Source organism: Ceratosolen solmsi, unplaced genomic scaffold (genome assembly GCF_000503995.2).
Source record: "Ceratosolen solmsi marchali unplaced genomic scaffold, CerSol_1.0 scaffold11, whole genome shotgun sequence".
Lineage (NCBI taxonomy): Eukaryota > Metazoa > Arthropoda > Insecta > Hymenoptera > Agaonidae > Ceratosolen > Ceratosolen solmsi.
In genome coordinates this window covers 7,292,173-7,314,806 of record NW_011948416.1, presented here as the reverse complement: position 1 = coordinate 7,314,806, position 22,634 = coordinate 7,292,173, and the positions used below count along the sequence as shown (strand labels likewise).

General features: G+C 26.1%; 1 protein-coding gene across 2 annotated transcripts in view; it reads left to right on the top strand.

The window, feature by feature from the left end:
• Positions 1-22,634, top strand: part of LOC105359255 (protein eva-1) — a 238,799-nt gene that overhangs the window by 193,689 nt on the left and 22,476 nt on the right. For both annotated transcript variants that reach the window (XM_011495794.1, XM_011495793.1), the window contains exon 6: positions 21,939-22,172. In XM_011495794.1, the coding sequence (XP_011494096.1) occupies positions 21,939-22,172 (234 nt within the window). The remainder of the gene's footprint in view (positions 1-21,938; positions 22,173-22,634) is intronic.

Here is a 22,634-nt window from a genome sequence, read left to right as displayed (position 1 = left end):
CATCGTTCTTTCGTGCATCAAATTATTTGCAATGATCTTAATAAATTCGTAAGAATATAATTTTTATGACAATATTATATGAAATGTATGGATAAAAAATAGTGTTTATAATTTAATGAAAATTGAAAATATTAAATTGAAATAGATGATACTGGTGCTCAAATTAGAAAATATATTCTCTCGTTTAGTTAGATTCTACTTGGCGAAATTATTATAAAATATATTTAATAAAAATGAAATAGGAATAACTTTCATTCCGTATTTACTAAACCGGCTGAAAAGAACGAGGAAATTAAACAAAACGAATAAAACCATTTTAATTATTAATTATTATACTATAATGATTACCCACATCTTATTTTTATCTATATGAACTATAATGAATGTTTATATAACGAATTAATCTGGATGAATAGTATATAATTTACTTGAACTATTATCAAAGTACCTTACATAAATATTTAATTTTAATAACATTAAAATTAATTATTTGATAAAAATCAATTTCATACATATATGATTTTCACTTTTAAAACTTATTTTCATACTAAGAACTAAATTAATAATATAAGTTTGCAATAACTTAATGTCTAATTAACAATATTATATATTGTGTGTTTGTGGGTGGGTGCGCGCGCGCGCGCGCGCATTTGTGTGCGTGGGTATACATACGCACGCAGCACGTCTAGACGCACGGACATACCTTAATAAATTACAAAATCATTAAGTATGCATATAAGACTTAGAAAACACGTTGCTAATAGTAGACTATAACAAGGCACTAATCTACGAATTTCGTTTACGCTTGAAAAGTTCGATTAGATACCTAATTGGTGAATCTTAATATTTATAGTTTCTAGACTTATCGAGCATAATGTCCGCATTCGGTATTTAAGCAAAGCCCTTAGTTAAAAGGCTTATAAATTTTCAAGCTTTTAACGTGATAATGAGTTCCATTCTAAGAATAATATTTAACACTATTAGTGAGAATAATGGGGCCCATTAGGTTGTCTAATTTCGAAAATGTACGTAATATTGCACAAATTGGTATTTTTTCACTAAGCTTTTGAAAATTTTCATGACTTCAATTATAGTTCAAATGTAAAGATAATTCTTGAGCAAGTAAACACGAATATGAATATGTATCAAGCAAATATTAATATATATCTTGTCTTAATATATCATCGATTAATTTTTCAAGTTAATACAATGTTACCTAACAAGATAAAAACACTCGAGCCGAAAAGCTCGCTTTTAACTCACCTTTCACAAAACCTGAGCTATTAAGTAATAACGACGCTCAATGGGCGCATAAAATAAGTGAATTCCAGCAATAACTCTTTCCTCTACCAATCCACCTCCATCTATCCCCCGTCAATTAATCACAACTCACTTTTTTTATCCCCGCTCGATTGCTCGGCTAATCCTGGCACTGATTAACCATGTGGATACAGCGAATAGCCGCTCGGAGGCTTGGCAAAGGTATACCTACGCCTGTATTACTGGATTTTCGCACGCCAAGGGACGAGAGATTGACTCGAAGACAAAACAGATTCTACTGCGAACAAGTGCATTCTCTAGAGAGATAATTCAGCCCATTTTGTAAGCGTGTATGCACACGATTATCGCAGTTACCTTGGCATTTAAAGCAATTTGAGTGTTATTAAATTTCATTTGACAGGTCACCATTAAATTTCATTATGTCTGCATTATATATATATATATATATATATATATATATATATATTTATAGATTTATATTAGGCACTTGCACAAAACAATCGAATTATTTAATAAATTAGAAATTAAATCTCGTCCCTCTTTACATAATAAGCTATTTTAAGCAGCGCCTACTGTTTTATAATAGGAATTATCGTAGAACATATTATGTAAATAATCGATTGAACGTATTTATATAGCGAAATTTTTTGCATATAGGCAATCTCCATTAAAAGTTGTATTGCAAAAGACGAAAAAATGTAAAATTACAGGAATACCTAATTTGAATAATGATTAAAATAATTAATGACGCGAATTATTTGACTTTTTAAATGCTGATTATTTGAAGTAAAAAAAATCGACTTTACGATTAATGATAAATGTCGAAAAATTAGTGATAAAAAATAAAATGAAGAATAAAGTTATATATCTATCATTTATATCAGGGATTTAAAGTGATTATGGATTTTATTATTTTTGAATAATTTATAAAAACATAAATATTCGCAATGTTATTGTGCGGATTATTGTTTGAAAGCAAAGGTTATTTCATTAATCAACCAACTTTCTCTATCACAGATATTCCGAAGCTCATCATGTAAAAACTTATCGCTTTATTAACTAGAATCATTTAGGCACATGTAAGTACGAAAATAACTGAAATGAATATGCATATGAAAACAGACTTGGTATAGTAACGGGGGGTTGGAGAAACTGATTGCGCGGGAGGAAACAGCTTTATCTACCCGCAACGACAAACTGGACCATTTTGTCGTTAACGGAACGTACATGGAAACTTTCTGACAACAAACAGTAGATTAGGACCGAAACGGTTGCAAAATGTACCTGAAATTTAGATCAACTGTAAAAATAATTTCTTTTACTATTCTCGCGGTAGCTTCTATTCTATGTTTATTTTAACAGATTAATATTGTTTATTAAATAGCTATTTATTAAATACATTGATTTAACTGGGAACTTTGGGACTGAGAACTAAATATTTGTGTCAATATTAGTTACTTTATTTTAATTACTGTCAATATCTAATGTACATATGGTTGAAATATATTTCCAATCGAAGATTATGCCTTAATTAATTGAAAATACTTTTGTATACATTTTGTAGAATATAATTACTTTATATATGTATGTATATAAATGAAATATAAAAAATTGCCAATGTAAATTAATATAACTGCTTATATGTAATCAGTCAATTGTTTATTACGTGCATATTCATATTTATATTCTAACTGACTATTTATACAACTTACCACACTTACATATAAACATATAATTTAAAATAAACATACATGTTATTGAACATGTAATTGCACATTGATGATGTGCATCTAAGATTTATAATACATAATACGATATATTTCTACAAACATAGTATTGATCTTAATATAAAATCAGACACATTAAGACTATTCTCGCAGAAAGGTTCATATCCTTGTTGATGAGGATGAATTTATAATTAATTAGCTGATAATAAAAAGCAGCATACAATTTAAAATTATTTTAAATAAAAATTTATTTCCCATTGGAGTAACATTTCTTTTTAATAAAAAAAATAGTGGCTAAATTTTACGTTGATTTGAAAATATTTTATAATATCGAAATGAAAGATATAAATATTATGTATTTATTATGCAAGGCTATGCTGCATATATTTTAAATTTATAATTGATTGATGCTATTATAAATTGTAATATGCTTTTATCCTTACATGCTTTTTTAATTTCAAAAGGAGCAACGTTTTATTAAATATAATATCAATTATTATGCTGATGGTATATCTTTACATATATATGTGCGCGCGTGTGTATTGTAAGTATATTGTAACTTATGAAATAGACTAACTCTTTTATTAAAAATATTTTTGAAAAATTTATGTGCTCAATTTGCAAATTTTCTGCTTCGCATTAAGTCGTATTTCCGTACTGCTGATCTAACGTAATCACAAATCTAGGCCCGTTTCGTGATATCTCTTATTATATTTTTGTACATTAATCAAGATATTTCAGAAATATTTATTCGTCATTTTCGCCGTACGGTCGTTTTACCGCTACCACTGAAGATGGTAGCAGACGCGCTCAACGATCGCAAAGAGGACATCAGGATATGCGAGAGAGAGAGAGAGAGAGAGAGATAGAGAGAGAGAGAAACGCGGCTTTGCTGCTGACGCAGCAGGACCGATAAATTTTTGCGGAACCATTTGTCATGTGGCATAGATCTAGCCTCGTTCGCACTCTTCTGTTCGCTCGCACTTACAATATACGCGCAAACGGTGCTTTAAGAGCATTGGAGCCGACAAAGGACAAGAGAGCAAGGCAAATTGCTAAATCGATTTTCCCACTGCTATTGTTACTACTACTACACTCTACTCTCTTCCTCTCCACATTCCATTTCTATCTGCTTATCTTTTCTCTCTGCCTTTATTTAAGATCTACATCTGAGTATTCGAATGCGTTGTGTCGCCAGTAGAAACAAATTACATAGATACTTTTGTTATTATTGATTTAATAAATGCATTGTAAATAGGCGATATTTTTATTATGGGTAATGAGTAGTTCATTGAATTTTAAATCGATGCTTCGATACATCCTATTCAGAATTCAAAATAATTCACATGTTTTGTGTGAAATTTGAAATTATTTAATTCTGATATTTATAATGATTTTATTGAATTAGGTAAAAGTTCAATTTTTTACAGATTTTGAATAATTTCCAAGTATTTTTTAAATCTTTCAAATTCATCACAAATCCAATAATATATAATGAATTCAAATGGTTTTTTTATTTTAGTCTTATTTTTTTTTTTTTTTTTTTTTTTTTTTTAATTATTGCTTATTTATTGTCTATAGTAAATTTTAAATTATTATCCCTAAAAACTATACATTTATAAACTTTGTATTCATTTACAAATTTCTGTACGTGTCGTATTATGAATACGAGGCTTATTTGTAAAGAAGTTTTATATATGAATTAAGTTTATTTTAAATTTTATCAACTTTTTAAATTTTTAAATCAACTTTAGTCAGTATTCTATATTTATTTTTTAGTCATCATTTGCCTTGTTCAATAATTTCTTTAAATCGATGAAATCTGTGAAAATATTTACTAGTAATTAAAAATTATTATTCTCTGATGATTTTATTCTGTTATGCGATTGAACAAATAATTGTTTTTTTTTTTTAACGGACCGATATATATATGAAGTGAAAAGTATTAGTTGAATATACAAAATCACAAATACCGTACAAAATATTTATACTACAAAGTAGATATACTAATATTCTTATTTAATTTATATAATAAATTATACCTAATTTCAGTTACTATATTTAACTAATCTAAAGAATAATCCAAATAAATAAATAAATAACGTTTGTCTAATTCATTAAAACCACTTAATCTGACTTCATCATTAATATCTGTGCAATTATATAGTTATCTCTATAGATTTACCGAATCAGATATTTAAGTAGATGAACAATTATACAAAATATATTTATTAATTTAATTATTTAAATCAAATTTATTTTAAAGAATTATTTCTGATTTAAAATTAATATGTAATCAATGAGTTTACAATAATAAATAACCAATTTATTGTTTATTGTTTATTGTTCAATTACACGTTTTATTGACAAATCGGTTAGAATGTCGCTTGAATTTATTAAAAAACAATAGTAAAACATAGTTTTATCTTCAATATTTCTTATACGTATATACTTAAAAATTATAAAATTTAGTATCAATTGACATAATCCGCGCAACATTTTAATTAATTATTCTAATAATTAAGTTAGTATTACATGAATGATTTTATTATTCATTTAAAGTTTCAAAATATTTTATAAATATAATTCAAATAATAACTTTACAAAACTTTATAAGCCCATACAATACTTCTAATGTTTTTTTTTATCGTTTTAAACGTTTAATTCTTTCAATTGGCACGTACTAATTTTTGTACAATTTTTAAAAATTTTTAGTAGTAGCTAATTATTTTTAAATCGAAATTGACGATAATAATAATCTGTATATCTTAATTGTCTAGTTAAATTCACTTTAGTCCGACTACAATCTCGAATAGTTGAATTCACATGAATGTAATTTGAATTAACATATACATTAGCTGGAACTGTAAGACGCTTGAAATTATACGTACTGTAACTGTTATATGCAAGGGAATGCATTTATTTGCTGGACTTTGAACAAGGGAATTACTTGTAAATTCAATAGTTTTTTTTTTCCAAGAATACCATTACATTTTTGCGTTATAGCTTTGGTGCATGGTTTAACGGTAGATAAAAGGGCTAACTTAAAATTCTAATAAAATCTGAAGTCAAATAATGGAAAATAAATTAAGGAAGGGTCATAATAAAATTTACTTATTAAATATGCTTATTCAAGAAATATTAAGACTACGTATCAAAAGAATTATGACCATTTAGTGTCAATGCATTATTATAAAAAATATGGTAAACAGCATTATAATTCAATTGAATTTGTGCAACTAAAAGATTTATATATATATACATACATGGATGAAACAATTAAAGCATAAAAATATACCACCCTAACGATATTTTCAATTAATGAAAAATGTTGAGCAAAAATTTGTCCTTATTTTTCTCTCAACTTCTTCCGAAGCTCCATATCGCTCGATTCGATCTATTTTCACCTTCCAACTAATTTCCAACTTCTCAATTTTCGGCGTAAATTTTATGCATTACCACTGTCTCAGAAACATTAAAAACTCACTGTCGACGACACGGATGAGGCAACCTGATCCTATGCGGGTCAACTCTATGTATTTATTAACACGCGCGACTCGAATTCAATTTGCAGGCGCTTGAGCAGCTCGAGCAGCTTGAGCAGCCTGAGTGACGCAACAACTTTTCACGAATTTCCTACTTGCTAGCTCCAGCCTCCTTTACCATCCTCCATATGAAAGTTGGCTGAAAAGTTGGAATTAAGTGCTGACCTGTCGGTCAGCGACAGGGCTACAGGGCATCCGATTCTTATCGCGTCCCCGTGCAGAAAGGAAGAAGGACTCGATGCTCTCTGCAAATAACGCGAGTATCGCAAAACTCTGACTGTCAGCAAACCTTTGTTTCGCCACTCGTTCTTCGCTCGGCGACTTCCAGCCTTCGGACATAATTCGTAATATAGAAACTAGTTTGCCTTGCGAAGTCAGTTTGATAATGTTTACGCGCTTCTGGCGTTTTCTGGACATGACCTCTTTATTTCATTGTACTGTAGACTCGCTGCGGTATGTCAATATTTTTGTAGGCTCGAGTCAGCAGTCTTTTTATTCCATTCATTCAACACTTCATGCTTTTTTTCCTCCGGATTTTAATTCACAATGAAATTGTCCGTTTTGTATTAAGCGAATGAATCTACTAATCTTGAATTAAATATCTTCATACTCGCTCCAAACTATATTTAAGCTATATTCAATAGCTTATTTCTATTCGTCACTAAGATTTCTTAATCTATCTTAAAAGTTTTATAAAAATTTTTGTAAACAAAAGTATGCTATTTATTTGATTCATGAAAATCGCTGGTTAACAATATTAATCCTATCCATATTGTAAAATATTAATATTCTACTTTTGAATGTATTTTAATAAAATTATGTATAATGATTCAGTGATGATACCTGCTTCGAATAAGTATATTCGTAGTGTTAAAATTAATTTAATATAAATTCAAAATAATTTCCGTACATTAACATTCATTTTTATATTTTAAGGCAGATTTAATGCAAGAGAAATAAACTTTATATAATCTGTATCGTGGTTGTTCCTTTATTAATTATGTATCCTCCATTATCTGATTTAGACAGAAGTTTTCAACAATTATATTCATATATTCAACTTCTTTTTAATTCATCGGATTAATTTTAGTTGTAAAATTGAAATTCAGGATACTACAACTCATATCTTTTTCATTCAATAAAGATTTGTATGCCGTTTCGTCACTGGATATATTGATTTCTGTCAAGCGAATAGAAATTATCATTTTGAAATGAAATGTAAAATTCGATAAAATAAGAATCTTTAATAAATATATAAGTATATCGAGTAAATGTAATTTAAAGTAAATTTAAAACTTATAGATATTTCTATAAAATTCGCAAAATAAAATATTGCAAAATAAATCGCATGATATCGCAAAATAAATAAAATGAATGAAATCCTATATTTATAAATATACCTGACAGCTAAAAATTTGTCTATTATACTCATATAATTGATAACAATAACAATTGATACATCATAGAACTTCAATTAATTTGGATAGTAATAGTGTTTTTAAATTTAAATAAAAAACTGTAGCTTCGTTTCTCTATTTAAAATGGCCATACTCAGTTATTTGTTTTCTGAAGATTAAATAATTATTTTTATCTTGTATATGTATTCAATATAATTATTTAAATTTTTTAAATTAAAAATGATTCTTATATAATACGAATGATACCAATAATTTATACATTAATTTAATAATGCGATATTATAAATACTTATTTTTCAAAATTATTTACAGACTAATGCCTATAATTTTGTATAATTTAAAAGTTTCAGAAATAATTTTAAATGTGAAATTCATTTTTAACGTTATTAGTCTACATTTCATATCTCCCATTTATATAATATGCAAGGCAAATTAACAATTTATTATAATATTATATCAACGCGAACGAATGTTTCAATAGTTTAATTATGTTTCTATCTTACATTTAACCGTTAAAAACTAAAGGAATTATTATTAGTGACAAATTTAAATTAGCCCATTAGATTATAATCAGCATACATTTGTGGATGATTTACAAACAGTTTGTACAATAAACTACAATCTAACAAGTACAATCGGTATATTAGTAAAATGTATTCAATTTTTAGTAATTTAAAAACATTTTATAAAGATTACCATTCATAGTCTTGCCTTTGTCACAAAAATAACTCATTAATATTGTCATAAGTGTGAGATTAGTACATTATGACATAAAAATTTATTAGTTTTGCAGATTATTCAAATTCAACAATCAAAATTTTTATTCCATTATTTTTCATACTATATATTTCATACAATTCTTTGAGAATTTTTAATATTCTATTATTCATATTACTCTATACAGTTATATTTCTAATATATTGTAAACATAGATTTTGATATTTTTATGTAAATTACATTAAATAATTCTTAGCTAAATATTATTTAAATAAACTACTGTACTCGAGAAAAACTTATACTTTATCATAAATCGTTTTATTAAGTTTTTAAACAATATATGCACGCAATTTTATTAAAAATATATTATATTTAATCAGATATTTTTACTTTTATTTATCATTATCACGGATCATCATACCTCTATGAAAGATTATACTAAATAATCTGAATGTAAAATATTCTTTAATGTAATAACAATGAAATCTTGTGTAATCGTTATCACCGTGTAATGTTTATAATAGGGAAGCTTACAATGGAAATTTACAGTCCACCGTATATGGATTTTAATCAGGATAACTTTCTCACATCACATATTGTATCGAACTATGGATACATTATTAAAAAATAGCTTTAAATTATTAAGACAATATTTATTGATAAGAATTTGTAACATATTTAGCCTAAAAATTTATGGCATAAAAATCAAAATAATAGTAGCCTACATATTTTGAGGAAACATTACTTTGTATTAAAATAATATATATATATATATATATATATATATATATATATATAGAAATATAAATATAAAAATTTATTTATACAAACATTGGCAGAATTCGTATTAGTTCCATGTTGAATGATATTCAGTGACTTTGGCTAACTAATATTAACATCTATAATAAAGAAATTGAATAAAAGTACTAATAGAATGTTAATAACAATATTATCATTTGTTAAAAATTATGCTTATACATATTCAATTTCATGATAATTGGTTTATATTGACATATCAATCACTTAAAATCATATTAAAACCGTTAGTCTGAAAATTTATTTGTATAAATTTTTTTCCCATAAAAGTTTTGTATATTCAACGATTGTAATTCGTGCACTGAACGCAAATCTTAGAATCACTTATTCATATATCCATTAGGACTTTGGATAGGACTATTGCCATAGGGAAAATTAATGGAAGTCGAACCATTATTGTAATATTGTTGAAGTTTATATTTCATGAAGGGAATTTACAGCGATCTAAACTTATGAAATGATTTTAATTGCATTTAATTAAGTCAAATTGAATTTCAAATTAATTAACGTTTAATTAATAACTCATAAGAATTATATTCTACTTTTCTTGCGCAAATTCTTTATCGCATTTGTTGCTAATTTCATTTTTCAATAACATGAATTAATAATCATGTTTTTATTGCTTAGCTTAACATGTTTGATAATCCATTGTAATCACCAATTGCATAAATTACACTTTCTTCCTGTAGGCAATCAGTAAAGCATTTAATCGAGCTGTAAAAAATTTTTTCGTATGTTTTTTAATTGTAAAAATATCTTACCAATGAATTTTCAATTGTTATAATAAATCACTATACAATACGAAGGACATATTTGCGTCGGTTAAATAATAATATAATATTATTATAAAAATTCGAAATATGACATTAATTTCAGATTCGATATTCTATATGCATAAAGTGATTTTCACTAAATAAATAAATGAAAATAAATGATTTTACAATTATGATCAGTGATAGAAAGCCATAAGGGCAAAAAATTGTTATTGAATTTTTACTAGCAATGTCTTTACATGATTTTTTGCATAATTTTATTTATAATCAAGCCACTTAAGCTTCAACATCTGTAATTTTACTAAGAAGCGCGAGTATCGTTATCCAACATATATATTCCACACAATTCAGTGCACTCCTATGGGATTAATGATTGTAATTGAATATCCAAGCACGAATTGATTATTTGTCCCTTATGGGATGAATTTTCATAGTTACTTATTATTAATAAGTCAGGAACTGAGAAGCTAACCTGGCTTGCATTAAACACATAAAACTCACTGGATGGTTGTTGCTGTTGCAAAAAACTGCTTTGATTACGAACGAGAAGACGAACAATAATAACATATGTACGCCTCATTCGCCTTTAGTTCATAAAATTTCCAAATCTATATATCCAAATCTTAATAAAGGATATTTATGCATATGCAGTAATGCAATTATATCATATATTAATATTGTATTAATCAAATATCGTATATAAGTAGAATATTTTAATAGTTAAAATTATATGCATAATATACCACTATTTTTGACATTCAATTCGATAATTAAAACAAAAAATTATACTTAATTAAAACGTAATGATAAAACGTCATTATAAACGTTTAGTTAATCGTTTATCAAGTGATTGAATCATTTTTGTTAAAAAACGGATGTTAATCTAAATTATTCAAATTTAATGCAATAATATTAATTGTTATTAAATAATTTTCAAGTACGAATTAAATATATTATAACAAAACTTGTTTTATCCATTATTAAATTTCTGGAATCTCATTCTATTTATCCGAAGTGCGAATCAATGAAATTTTTACACTTTTTAAATTTAAATATATGTTTATGCATTTATATAATTAGTGTCATTAAAATAAAACATTCGCAGATTATTTCTATAGGTACTCGGTAATTTAAGCACTTGTGTTTTTTTTTCGTTTTCTGTTTTTATTTTTGATATAATATATATATATATATATATATATATATATCGTTTTGTTCAAATGCAAAGCCATTCAATTCAATTCCTTTGAAAGTACAAACGAATATATTATTAATCAAAGTAATATAGTTACAGAAGAACAATTTTATACTATTATAAAGAAAATAATAGGACAATTCTATTTTAAGGCTTTAATTAAAATATGTATTTATTTTTGTCAAATATGGATACGGCAATAAAATTGTAGAAAAATATTGTCTGTTAATTATATTAAATTAAACATCTAAATATCCATTTTAAATAATTGTATTATATTCATCCAAAATTATTATATGGAAATAATTGTTGTTAGAGTTGTAATGTAAGATGTATTTGACAAAATTATGATTGCTATTATTATAAATAATTCGATACTCTTTATAAAATTTAAACTTTTTCATTTATTAAAAAATCACGAAATTATAATTTATCGAGAAAAATAATTGAAAATAAGAAAAGTAAGAAGTATATGTATTTTACCCTGTCGATAATAATTACTTTTTATTTGATATACCTTACCTATTATATAATAGTAAATACTAACAGCTTTACACGCATAAATACGTCATTAAAAATAAGATTATTGTACTACAATATTAATTCTTTTTAATTAGGCAATAATAGAAATGTAATTGAGTTTCTTCGTTAAGTTTCCTTATTAAATTTTATAAAATATTCGACAGTTAGTGAAATTGTTCCCCTTCGTAATTGTCGAAAGAGAAGCAAATTTAAACTTTATTTGGCAACGCGATGTCCATCGGAAATATCTTTGTCAAATATTCATTTTCAACTTACTGAACAATAAGCAAAAATCCAGGCTGTTTAGGTTGGCTTTCGTTATTCACAACATCTGTCATTACAGTTTTCTGCCTTTCGGTTGTATGTATCATTGTAGATAAAGTAAGTGCGCGCGCACTGAATGCAAAGAGTTTTAAACATAAATTCTGGTGCCGCGAACTCCGCCTAACATCGAGGAAGGATTGTTGCGTAAAAAAGATCGTGGTGCCTGACATTCTAAGTGCAAAAAAAAAAAGTTTGTACTTTTCACAAAGATTGTCAACAAGGAATATCAACGGCTTTCACGACCTCGATGTTTGTTTCACCTTGATTCTGTCTCTTTCGCTACTCCCTACTCTCGTTCTCTTGATTCCACTCATCCACCTCACTATCTCACAAATCGCTTGGCTCTCATTTGTCTTTATAGCTTTCTATTTTCTCAGCCAAAATCCTCCTTTCACTATGGATACTTCATCAGACATGCTAGAAAATAGCTCAAAGTAATGGAAGAGGGCGAATGACTTATTTAAATTGTTTTTTTCCTTTTGCCCCCACGAATTTCTCTCCATATCTCTTATTCTTTTGCTTTATCTCTATTCGCTGCTTCACCCTCATCTCAAAACTATACAAGAGCGAGTTAGAAATTGATTTTGATATATTGTTGCATAAGTAGGCTCTCTCCGTCTATCATCCGCATCAATCAAAAATGAGAAACCCAGCCAATAACTATTATCTAGTACGATTATTTATCACCCTCGCTAATCATATACAATAATCTACGGTGCGATTCCCCCTCGCTCCCTTCTCATTCTCTCTTCTCTCTCTCTCTCTCTCTCTCTCTCTCACACACACACACACACACACACACATTCCTTATTGCGTCTCCATTCCATATTTATACCGAGTGCTCTCTCACGTTGTCTCGGATCCTCGATCCTGTCACTGGCAGCCTCCCATCCGTCCCCTGTTTACAATTGTTTTTGGGAATTCTGTCCGATTCGTGGGGTAAGTACATCTTCTCTACCCCAGCATATAGATGGCGACTCTCCATTTTCCTGGTAAAGCACAAGGCCGCTGAGCTTCGATCGTCAATCACTCGGCATCTTACTACGGAATATCATTGGGGCAAGATTCCTTGTAGCCCCGCTATTCGCTGCTGCCTTGGTACTCTTCACCCCGAAACTATTTCCTCAATGGTGCAATATCGTGCTGTAGCAAGATGCCTTTCTCACATAAATGCTAATGAGCTAAGTGTAGGAATATCACCTCTTGTATTGTATTATAATAGAAAGCTCGATCGACTGTCCTGCACTTCGTCATACATTTCAAGTATAAATAAGTAAATAGTGGAAATGTAAACTACGATCGTTAGATTTACCGTTTTATTTGTCATAGTAATTAATAATAGAATAATTTATAAACATTTGACTCATTGAATGTTTAATCGACCGATAAAATGTTGATGTTTGAAAGAGCGCTGGAGTAGCGCCGAATTTCATTAATTTTTGTCAATATAATATTTTTTTATTATATACGTGAAAATGGAATATTTTAATTTTATCATATTAAATGACAATATACTGTAGATCTAATTTATTTAATGTATTATAAAAATTGAGATGCCTTATTATTGTATTATAATAGAAAATAATTTTAAAACAAGAAATTTAAATCAACAATTATAATTAATTCGCTTAAATCACATGATTATAATAAAAAATGATAATTAATTTATTACAATATAAATGTGTAATTGCATTAATAATTAGAATAATATTTAAAGAATGCCCTTAGTAATGAACAAAATTATTATCCACCTCCATTATTCTAATTTACAGAGTCACAATGGTTCGGAATATTCGCATTTTCCTCGTAAAATATAGGATATTATGAACATTCGTTTTGCTTTTTTTTTGTTTTTTTTTTGTTTTTATTGAATTAATTCACACAATACCAAACATTATCGCGATATCAATGAGCAGAGTTTTTTTAAGTGCTAAAAATTATACAAATTTATAATCTAGACATATAAAATGCAAGATTTTATTAAACTCATCAAGAACAAAGCAAAAACTTCCCTATCATAGCACTTCGCGATCTGACCAATGTTTTCTCTTCCCACCATTGATCTTCCTGCATTTTTAATAACACTCATATCTTAACCCCTATGTCTTCCGGTAGTGCTGCATAATAATCTAGAATGATAAAATTAACTAACCTTAAAGACTGTATCTTATATGATTGAGGTCGCATTTTTTTTTTAATATTCTTGTCATTTTCGTGAAAGCCCATTATTCTCCATGTATTTTACATTAGTCATTCTGCATTTATTTCTCAGAACAATGAGAAGACTTTTGAAATAAATTACATTATTAAATAAAATTCTTTTATGCCAACGATTGTGACCTGTAATGCATACTTATGTATTAAAAATTTTAGGGAAACAAATATCATTTTATAAGCAATTTTAAGTAAAGTAAAATTATTTGAATTATAGAATCTAATAAATTATTTACTTGAAAGATATTTTCTAATCTTTTTTTTGCTTCGTTTTAAAGATTTTATATAATTTTAAAAAAAAATTTTTTTACGGTTTGATAAAACTCGCTAAACTTAATCCAGATAAAGAGATATAAAATTTTAATGCAAACCGATAGTTAGAAATGTTTAATGAAAAAGTTTATAGGCGAAAATTGTTATTTACACAAATGCTTTCAATATAATTTCTTAATTACTTATCCGCGCCTAAAAATAATATATTTTATAAGTTATTTAATTGAAAATATTTTACGTAGTTATTCGGTTGGTTGATTACATTAGTAATTATAATTTTTAACTATACTGATTTAAAATTATTTATGGGTATATAAGTACGCACTAAAATTATAATAATCTGATAGTTTTAATTAAGTATGAGCAATTGAAATGAATATTCAAAATCTGTACAAATGTATGGAAATAATAAAGCAATTTAAAAATTAAAGCATTTTTATAGAGAAATTCTTATTAACTTATCCTCATTGTATTACAATTTTTACAACAACAATAATTATTATTATTACTAAATTATTTAAAATATTCATAATAATTTGAATATTGTACCACATGAAATTTATGAAGTTTATACAGTTTAAAAATAATTTCTTATGCAGTTTGATTATTTACTGACTTATTCTACTTATGAAATGACGTTCATATTGATGTTTCTTATTGAGATTCGAAAACTGCAATAGATAAGTAAATTAAACTTATAAACATTATAATCGCTAGAGATTAGAGAATGTAATAAAATTTATTAGCGTTACTGGTATCATCGATGTCTCGTTAACTCCATTTGTACTCATTCATTAAAATAAACTAGCGTTAATAATTATGTAACAACGCATAAATAATATTTGAAAAATAATTTTCAGTTATACTCGTATTGTGTACCTCATTTTATTTATCATTTTGTAATAACATATGCTTAGCTTCATAAAGTATGTTCTTCGTTGACTTACAGTACTTATAGGTAAATAAAAACGACAAAATTATAATTGTGATGTTGTATATCATGAGGATGTTTATACTTAAATCAAACATTATAAATTATTCATTTATTAAAGTACTAATATTTTTATTGTAATATTTAGAATATTTCAAGAAAATAAATATCGACTTACAAATAGATTTTATGATTTTTATTTATTTTTTTTTCCTTACATACCTCTACTTTCTTCAAATCATAAAGAATGTAATATTAGATAGTTACCAATTCATAAAGTTCAATAAAATTACCATTTTATATTTCATTAGATTAAATATTCACATTTGTTATATAAAAATTCTGTATTAATAACAGAGGTTATGATCATCCTTCATATAACGCGGCGAAGCCCTTAATTTAAATCATTATTCAATAAACACTAGTGATTTAGTAAGTTACGATCACTTTTTTTAAAGTCGCATCATAACTAACTATAAGTCCTTAAGGTATATGGTATGTTTAAATCTTATTGCCATCGTTACGAATAATAAACAATAAATAATAGTAGTATTTAATTCCCTTATATTGCATTCTCTAATATATCTATGATAGATTTTTGTTTTTTAAATAAAAGGATTAAATTGTATTATAAAAATGTTTAAACGCTAAAATATATGTATTTAAATTTTATACAGATAAAAAATTATATAAAAAAAATTGTATATAAAAGCGTTTTTAACATTAATATTATTTTATTATATAATAGAATTTGTCTATTAAGACTGTATCTTTCAATTATATAAATAAATTTTTCCACCTATTTTTATTATAATTTTTCTAACATTTTTATAACACTATTGTTACTATTTCTTTTAATTCCATTATAATTTTATTGAAACATAATCATAACTATTATATAAAAAAATGTTTAAAATGTGTTTTGTACTGAAAGTGTTTATAGGTATACAAAATAAATTTATACATATAATTTTCGAGAGTATCATATCTAATATTTTGTTTCGAAAATATTCATTAATAATTCGATGATAAATATAGTTAGAATTATTATATATAATTATAATTATTAATTATACATCTCTTAATTTATTTATAGTACAAGTATGTGGTATATTATTTTTTACATTTTTAAAAATTATCGTGAATTTATCACAATGCAATTTCAACATTAATCGGTAAGAAATTTAAAACTTTTACAGCCTCGGAACGCATTTATAATTTATTATCTTAATCCTATCAACAGTATATCAGATCGTATCTATGCTGTAATATTATTTCTGAATTGATTACATTTGAAAGTTCTGGCATTGTATACCAAGATACATAGACTCCAAGTATCATGTATCAAGGTTTATTATGCATCATAAGCTATTCATCTGATTATGGTCGGCACAGAAGTATTAGTAGATTTTGGAATTAAGCTACTTAAGTAAGATTCTCGTATCTTAAGTAAGGGTCGTCCTGCAGATGTTTAAATGAAAGTTGGATGGAATAGAATAGGATTTTTTAAAATCTAATTTAATTACAAAAGAATGGAGAGATTTGAAAACTCATTCAATATTGTGAATGTCTATATTCTAATATAATTTTTAAAAATATTCATTATAATATAATATTCAATATAGTGTATAATAATTATAATATACTGTATTAAGCGAAAATATTGTGTAAATTGAAATGTTTAGTTTAATTGTCACTAATTTGAAAAAAAATCTGTAATTAAAAAAACACTTTGTAACGTGAAAAATCTTAATTCCAGAAATTTTTCGATGATAGGTAGGTAATAGGATAATTATTGGCAAATATATTTTCTATTGAATTTTCTCACTTTCTTAGCCAAATACTATAATTAAACTATTCGTATTATATACATAAGATATGCCACCTAACATTGTTTTAATATATTTTAATTGAATATAGTTGTATTTTAAAGTGAAATTATAAATTTATTATATTGAGAAGAAAGGAATAATTGAAGCTTTGATATTCTTAAATAATAGGAAAAAAATTGTTTAAATTTTTCAAACTTGGGCTGATTAATTTAATACATATAATTTAATACATATTTCGATACCTGAACTCATAAAAAGGTTGGGAAATATTCGTAAGTATTGATTATTATGTTACAATAGCTTTAAACACTGCGGTCGTTACAACAGACAATTTAAGTTACAAAATGTTTTTGAACTCCATGATATGTGACGTATATCATTTACTTGAAATACAAGAAATTTGTTAGATCTTATTTTTAATTACTTTCGCAACTTGTATACATAATTCAGATTATAGACTAAAATTTTATAAGTATTTAATATAATTTTTTTAGTTATATTTAAATGCTTACGCATATATACATATATTACTATGGCTGCCTATGCAATGTATGGAAATATGGAATATTCGCTCGTGCAACTTGAGATATGAAATAATTATAATCATATAACGTTCATATTGCATTCAAAATCTTTGTGGTGATGTTAGTTTTACTTATTTTTTTAATACTTTGACAAATACGTATTATGATCTTACATCTATACTGATTGGCTTGGCTTTTTAACGCTGAAATCTAAGACTTATATTTATTCTTAAGAAAATTATTATCATCCTCTTATGAATTAATTTTAATATCCTTCTGATGCAGTCGCGATTATGGATTATGAGTGATCCACTTCGAATTTATTACGCGTATTACTGCATTTGGGATGCCCATTGTGAGTCAATATTACTTTTATATACGAAGGAATGACTTAAAAATTCATTTTTGCTTCGCAAAGAATAATTGTATTGCAATAAATACTGTTTGAATAATTTTAATATTGTCTTATTATGCATTCCGTTAATAATAAAAAAAATTAAGAAACACTCTTCAACGATTCTCTATCAATGAAAACATAAAAAATTTAAACATTGAAATTTGACAAATATTGATAGTTTCAGTTTTTCTTTAGACAAGTTTTAACTAAATTATAGCAAAATTCTAATTCAAACATGTTTACATATATCTATATATGTGCTTTTTTTCTTAAAAAACAAATTCATACGCTACATTAATTGTGTGTCAATAGAAAAATTGTAAAATTATTCATGAAAAGTAATAAATATAAAATTAATTTTCGTTTATCTTATAATTATTATTTTCCTTTAGTTTAACTCTTCATTTGTCGCGCGATTCTAGGTGACTAATGAATTTGCGAATGTACGTTTAAACTTATCATTACATCAAATCTAAAGGTTTTTTTCTTATTTTTTTTTTTAATTTCACTATAATTTTGTTTTTATCAAATATTAGAGTATTAAAAAATGTTTAAACAATATCATTTCTATATAATGTTTAACAATCGGGTAGAATTGGATAGATAAGAAATTGTCGAATAGAGTAAATATAATGATTTCGGAATTATGAAAATTGTAGATGAAAAATTGCAAAATATTGCATTATTTTGGTTCAACTATAATTATATTTAAAATAATTTATTATAACGACGAAATTATAATAAGAAAATCATTTTTTATAATTCAGTCACATCATTAAACACTATTGGAGGATATAGAAATATTTAATGCAAAAACTAAAAAGTAAAATAATAAATAAATTTGTTTAACGCAACAAAATAAAACTTTATACCAAGTAAAATGAGTGAAAATCTATAATTACTATTATATATCGTATTTTTTATTTAACGAACAACTGTTATCACTACTGATATGAAAACATTTTATATTCAAATTATTATTCTATATTTCCATGTTATGAGCCTCCGTTTACCAACTCTATTTTTAGCTAAAATCATACATGAACGGAAAATATATTCTGATATTACAATCGATACTCTCGTCTCTATCCATAATTCTAAGTTATTTTGGCGATAAATTTACATATATAACGAACATACTTGCGTCGAAATTAGCACTATCACTTTTTAGACTCCACAACTTCATTGGATAAAAAGTATCATACGGGTATTAATACTTTTATTTTATTTTTCATCTTCATCTTTACATTATTTTTGTTTTGTTAATAAAGAAAAAATTGCGTGATATATTTGTACTTATAAAAACATATTTAGGCCGATATTAATCGTAATTTTATAATTAGATTTTATATATTATTACAGATAAAATTATAGTTTATGTATGTTTATCTTGTAAAATAATGCAAAGTATGAATATTATTATTCTGAGTTTAATCATTTGAAAGTTTTATTATCTTATTCTTTATAATAATGATTAGATTATCAAAAATTGTTATAACTACATATTATATATTTTTTATTTTCAGTAATTCAATAAATACGTAATCAACGCATTTAAAAATGAAGAATGATATATTTAATGTCAAAACTTCTAAATTTTCATAAAAGTTATTGTTATTCCTAGAGAGTCAATTTAATAAAATCCTAATTACTTTACATTATTTTTCTGGTACAAAGAACCTTCTTTACTTAGTTAAAGTTTCAGCGAAAGTAACTAATGAAAATGTAATAGGTATAGACTTTTCATTATCGTTCAAACCATAATTAATAAATCTTAAATAATCAGTTATATATTACATTAAAAATAAATTTTACTTGAAATATTTCAAAAACATTTTAAAATAATGTTGTTGTTTTTATGTGTGAATGTATGAATTTTTAATGATATGTATTAAATATTATGTTTATAGTTGAATATATATTTTGTAATTTAATATATCACCGTATAAAAAAATATAGTAATACTAACAATTTAACATTTCAACATATTAGCAATAATATTTAATTATCGAAAGATTTTTATGTAAATATTCTAAATTAATTTAATAAATTAGGGATAAGCGTTATGAAAACATTAATCAACGAAGGACAAAAATATCTTTATATGCTGAAAACAATATTCATAATATGAATATTGAAATTCATAATAGGAAAAGTCGGAGTATTTATTGGTTGATGACATTAGAATACGATTTCTATACGATATTTCCAAAATTCCTTTGAATATCGGCAGTAAAATAAGTTTAAATTATTAGATAAAAATATAATAAGTGGTTATAAACAAAGTGTACGGCATTATTTGGTAATATTATTTTTCCAACTCATTTCACATCATCACTACATATACGTATTGTTTAGGCCATTGACATGTATATATATAATTATTCATATTGATTGTTTTTTTATTTCAAAGTGTATTTAAGATAAAGTATAAAAAGTTCTTATAACTTTCACATACTATAACTTACAATGAAAATTTGTAACGAAATCGATACTGAAATAACAGGTTTCAAGCATGAAGGGATTATATGAATTCATTAAATAACTAAAGCTTTACATATGCTCAACATTACCATAGAAAAATTATGATAACATGTGTTTCACATTTTAGTAACATGAAAGTATATAAACGCGGTTGTGAAACTAATTCGATTTACTTCTAAAATCTATCGAGTATATTTAATCTCTAGAGCTCTAACACTATCAATTAATTAAATATTTTATTAAAAATTGTATTTAAAAAATTATTGAAATTCATTAATATTTAAGACATTCTTTAGACAAAACTTAAGCAGTGAAATTAATATTATTTGAAAAGAGGCATTTTTTTATAATAAATATTAATGATAAATGTGAATTATAATTTCCAATTACAAAAAAAAATTTAATGCATAATATCATGTACAGAAATTTGAGAGTAATATCGTAAGCCCATTGAACATAAAAATATTCTAATTGCGATGAAATGTGAAATGAAACATCGCAATATAATGTGATAGAAATACACAAAACAGAATTTTGATCGTTAAATCTATAAAACTATTAGATGAATAAGTTTATCTATCATAATGAGTCTACATTTATTTATACAACCAAGGTTTTTATTTATCAGCGTGTACAATTATTATTTCATATATTTGCATATTTTTAATAAGCTCGACAAGTTTTGAGACAAATTTTACATCGCAATTCAATTTGCAAGATTTAATATTTCTAAAGCTTTAACCCCTGACAAATAAATTTGAAATGCCGCCTATAAAATGCGAAAAATACGAATACCCAAAGTAGGAATTCCACTTTCTTCGACGCATAGAAATAATCTTCATACGCACGTATCGATCCTCTCAGTCCATCTTCATACATTCTCAACTATCTTTAAAATAGAACGTAAATAAGCTCCCGCGTGTCACATGGCGTGAAAATAATATTTTCATCTTGACCCATTACAGTCTGGCGCTCGGTACTCCGCGAGCAGTACGAGAAAGGCGATATGGAGCCGGACGAAGAAAATCTACCTTCCGAGTCTGACGAGGGTTTCGACCGGGCGGACTTTCGTGTGGAGTTCAGTCCAAGTCCGAATCTCGAGAGTCCGCAGTTTCAGCCACGAGACAACACCTCGCGACCCAGTGTCAAGTCATCTTCAGAACCGTCCTCGCCTCCTCGCGCCAGGACCAATAATGACGGTAAGTGACTGACTCTTGCTTTGTTTCATCCCGCACACCTTCTCTCTCTCTCTCTCTCTCTCTCTCTCTCTCTCTCCTACTCTCCATCCATTTGCCAGATGCATCTGTTTTGGGTGTTTGTTTATTCCGTCTGCACTCTGTGTTTGGCTACACTGACATTGTAATATATTGGAATTTTGCATGTGTATTATCAAGTAATAGGTATTGCATGGGTGGTTATATGGATTTATTTCATTTGCGGCATTGGACAAAATATTTTCGGCTATGCGTGTATAAAACGTATTTATAAATGTAAATCGACAATACCTAAAAATATTTCATTTTATACAATATTAATGCTAGTGTAAATCTATCATAACATTGTATTAAACGTGAGTACAGTAAACTTTAATATATGCAATCAAAACATTGTAAGCAAAAAAAAAATAATAATAATAATCTCATATAAGACTGTACGAATAG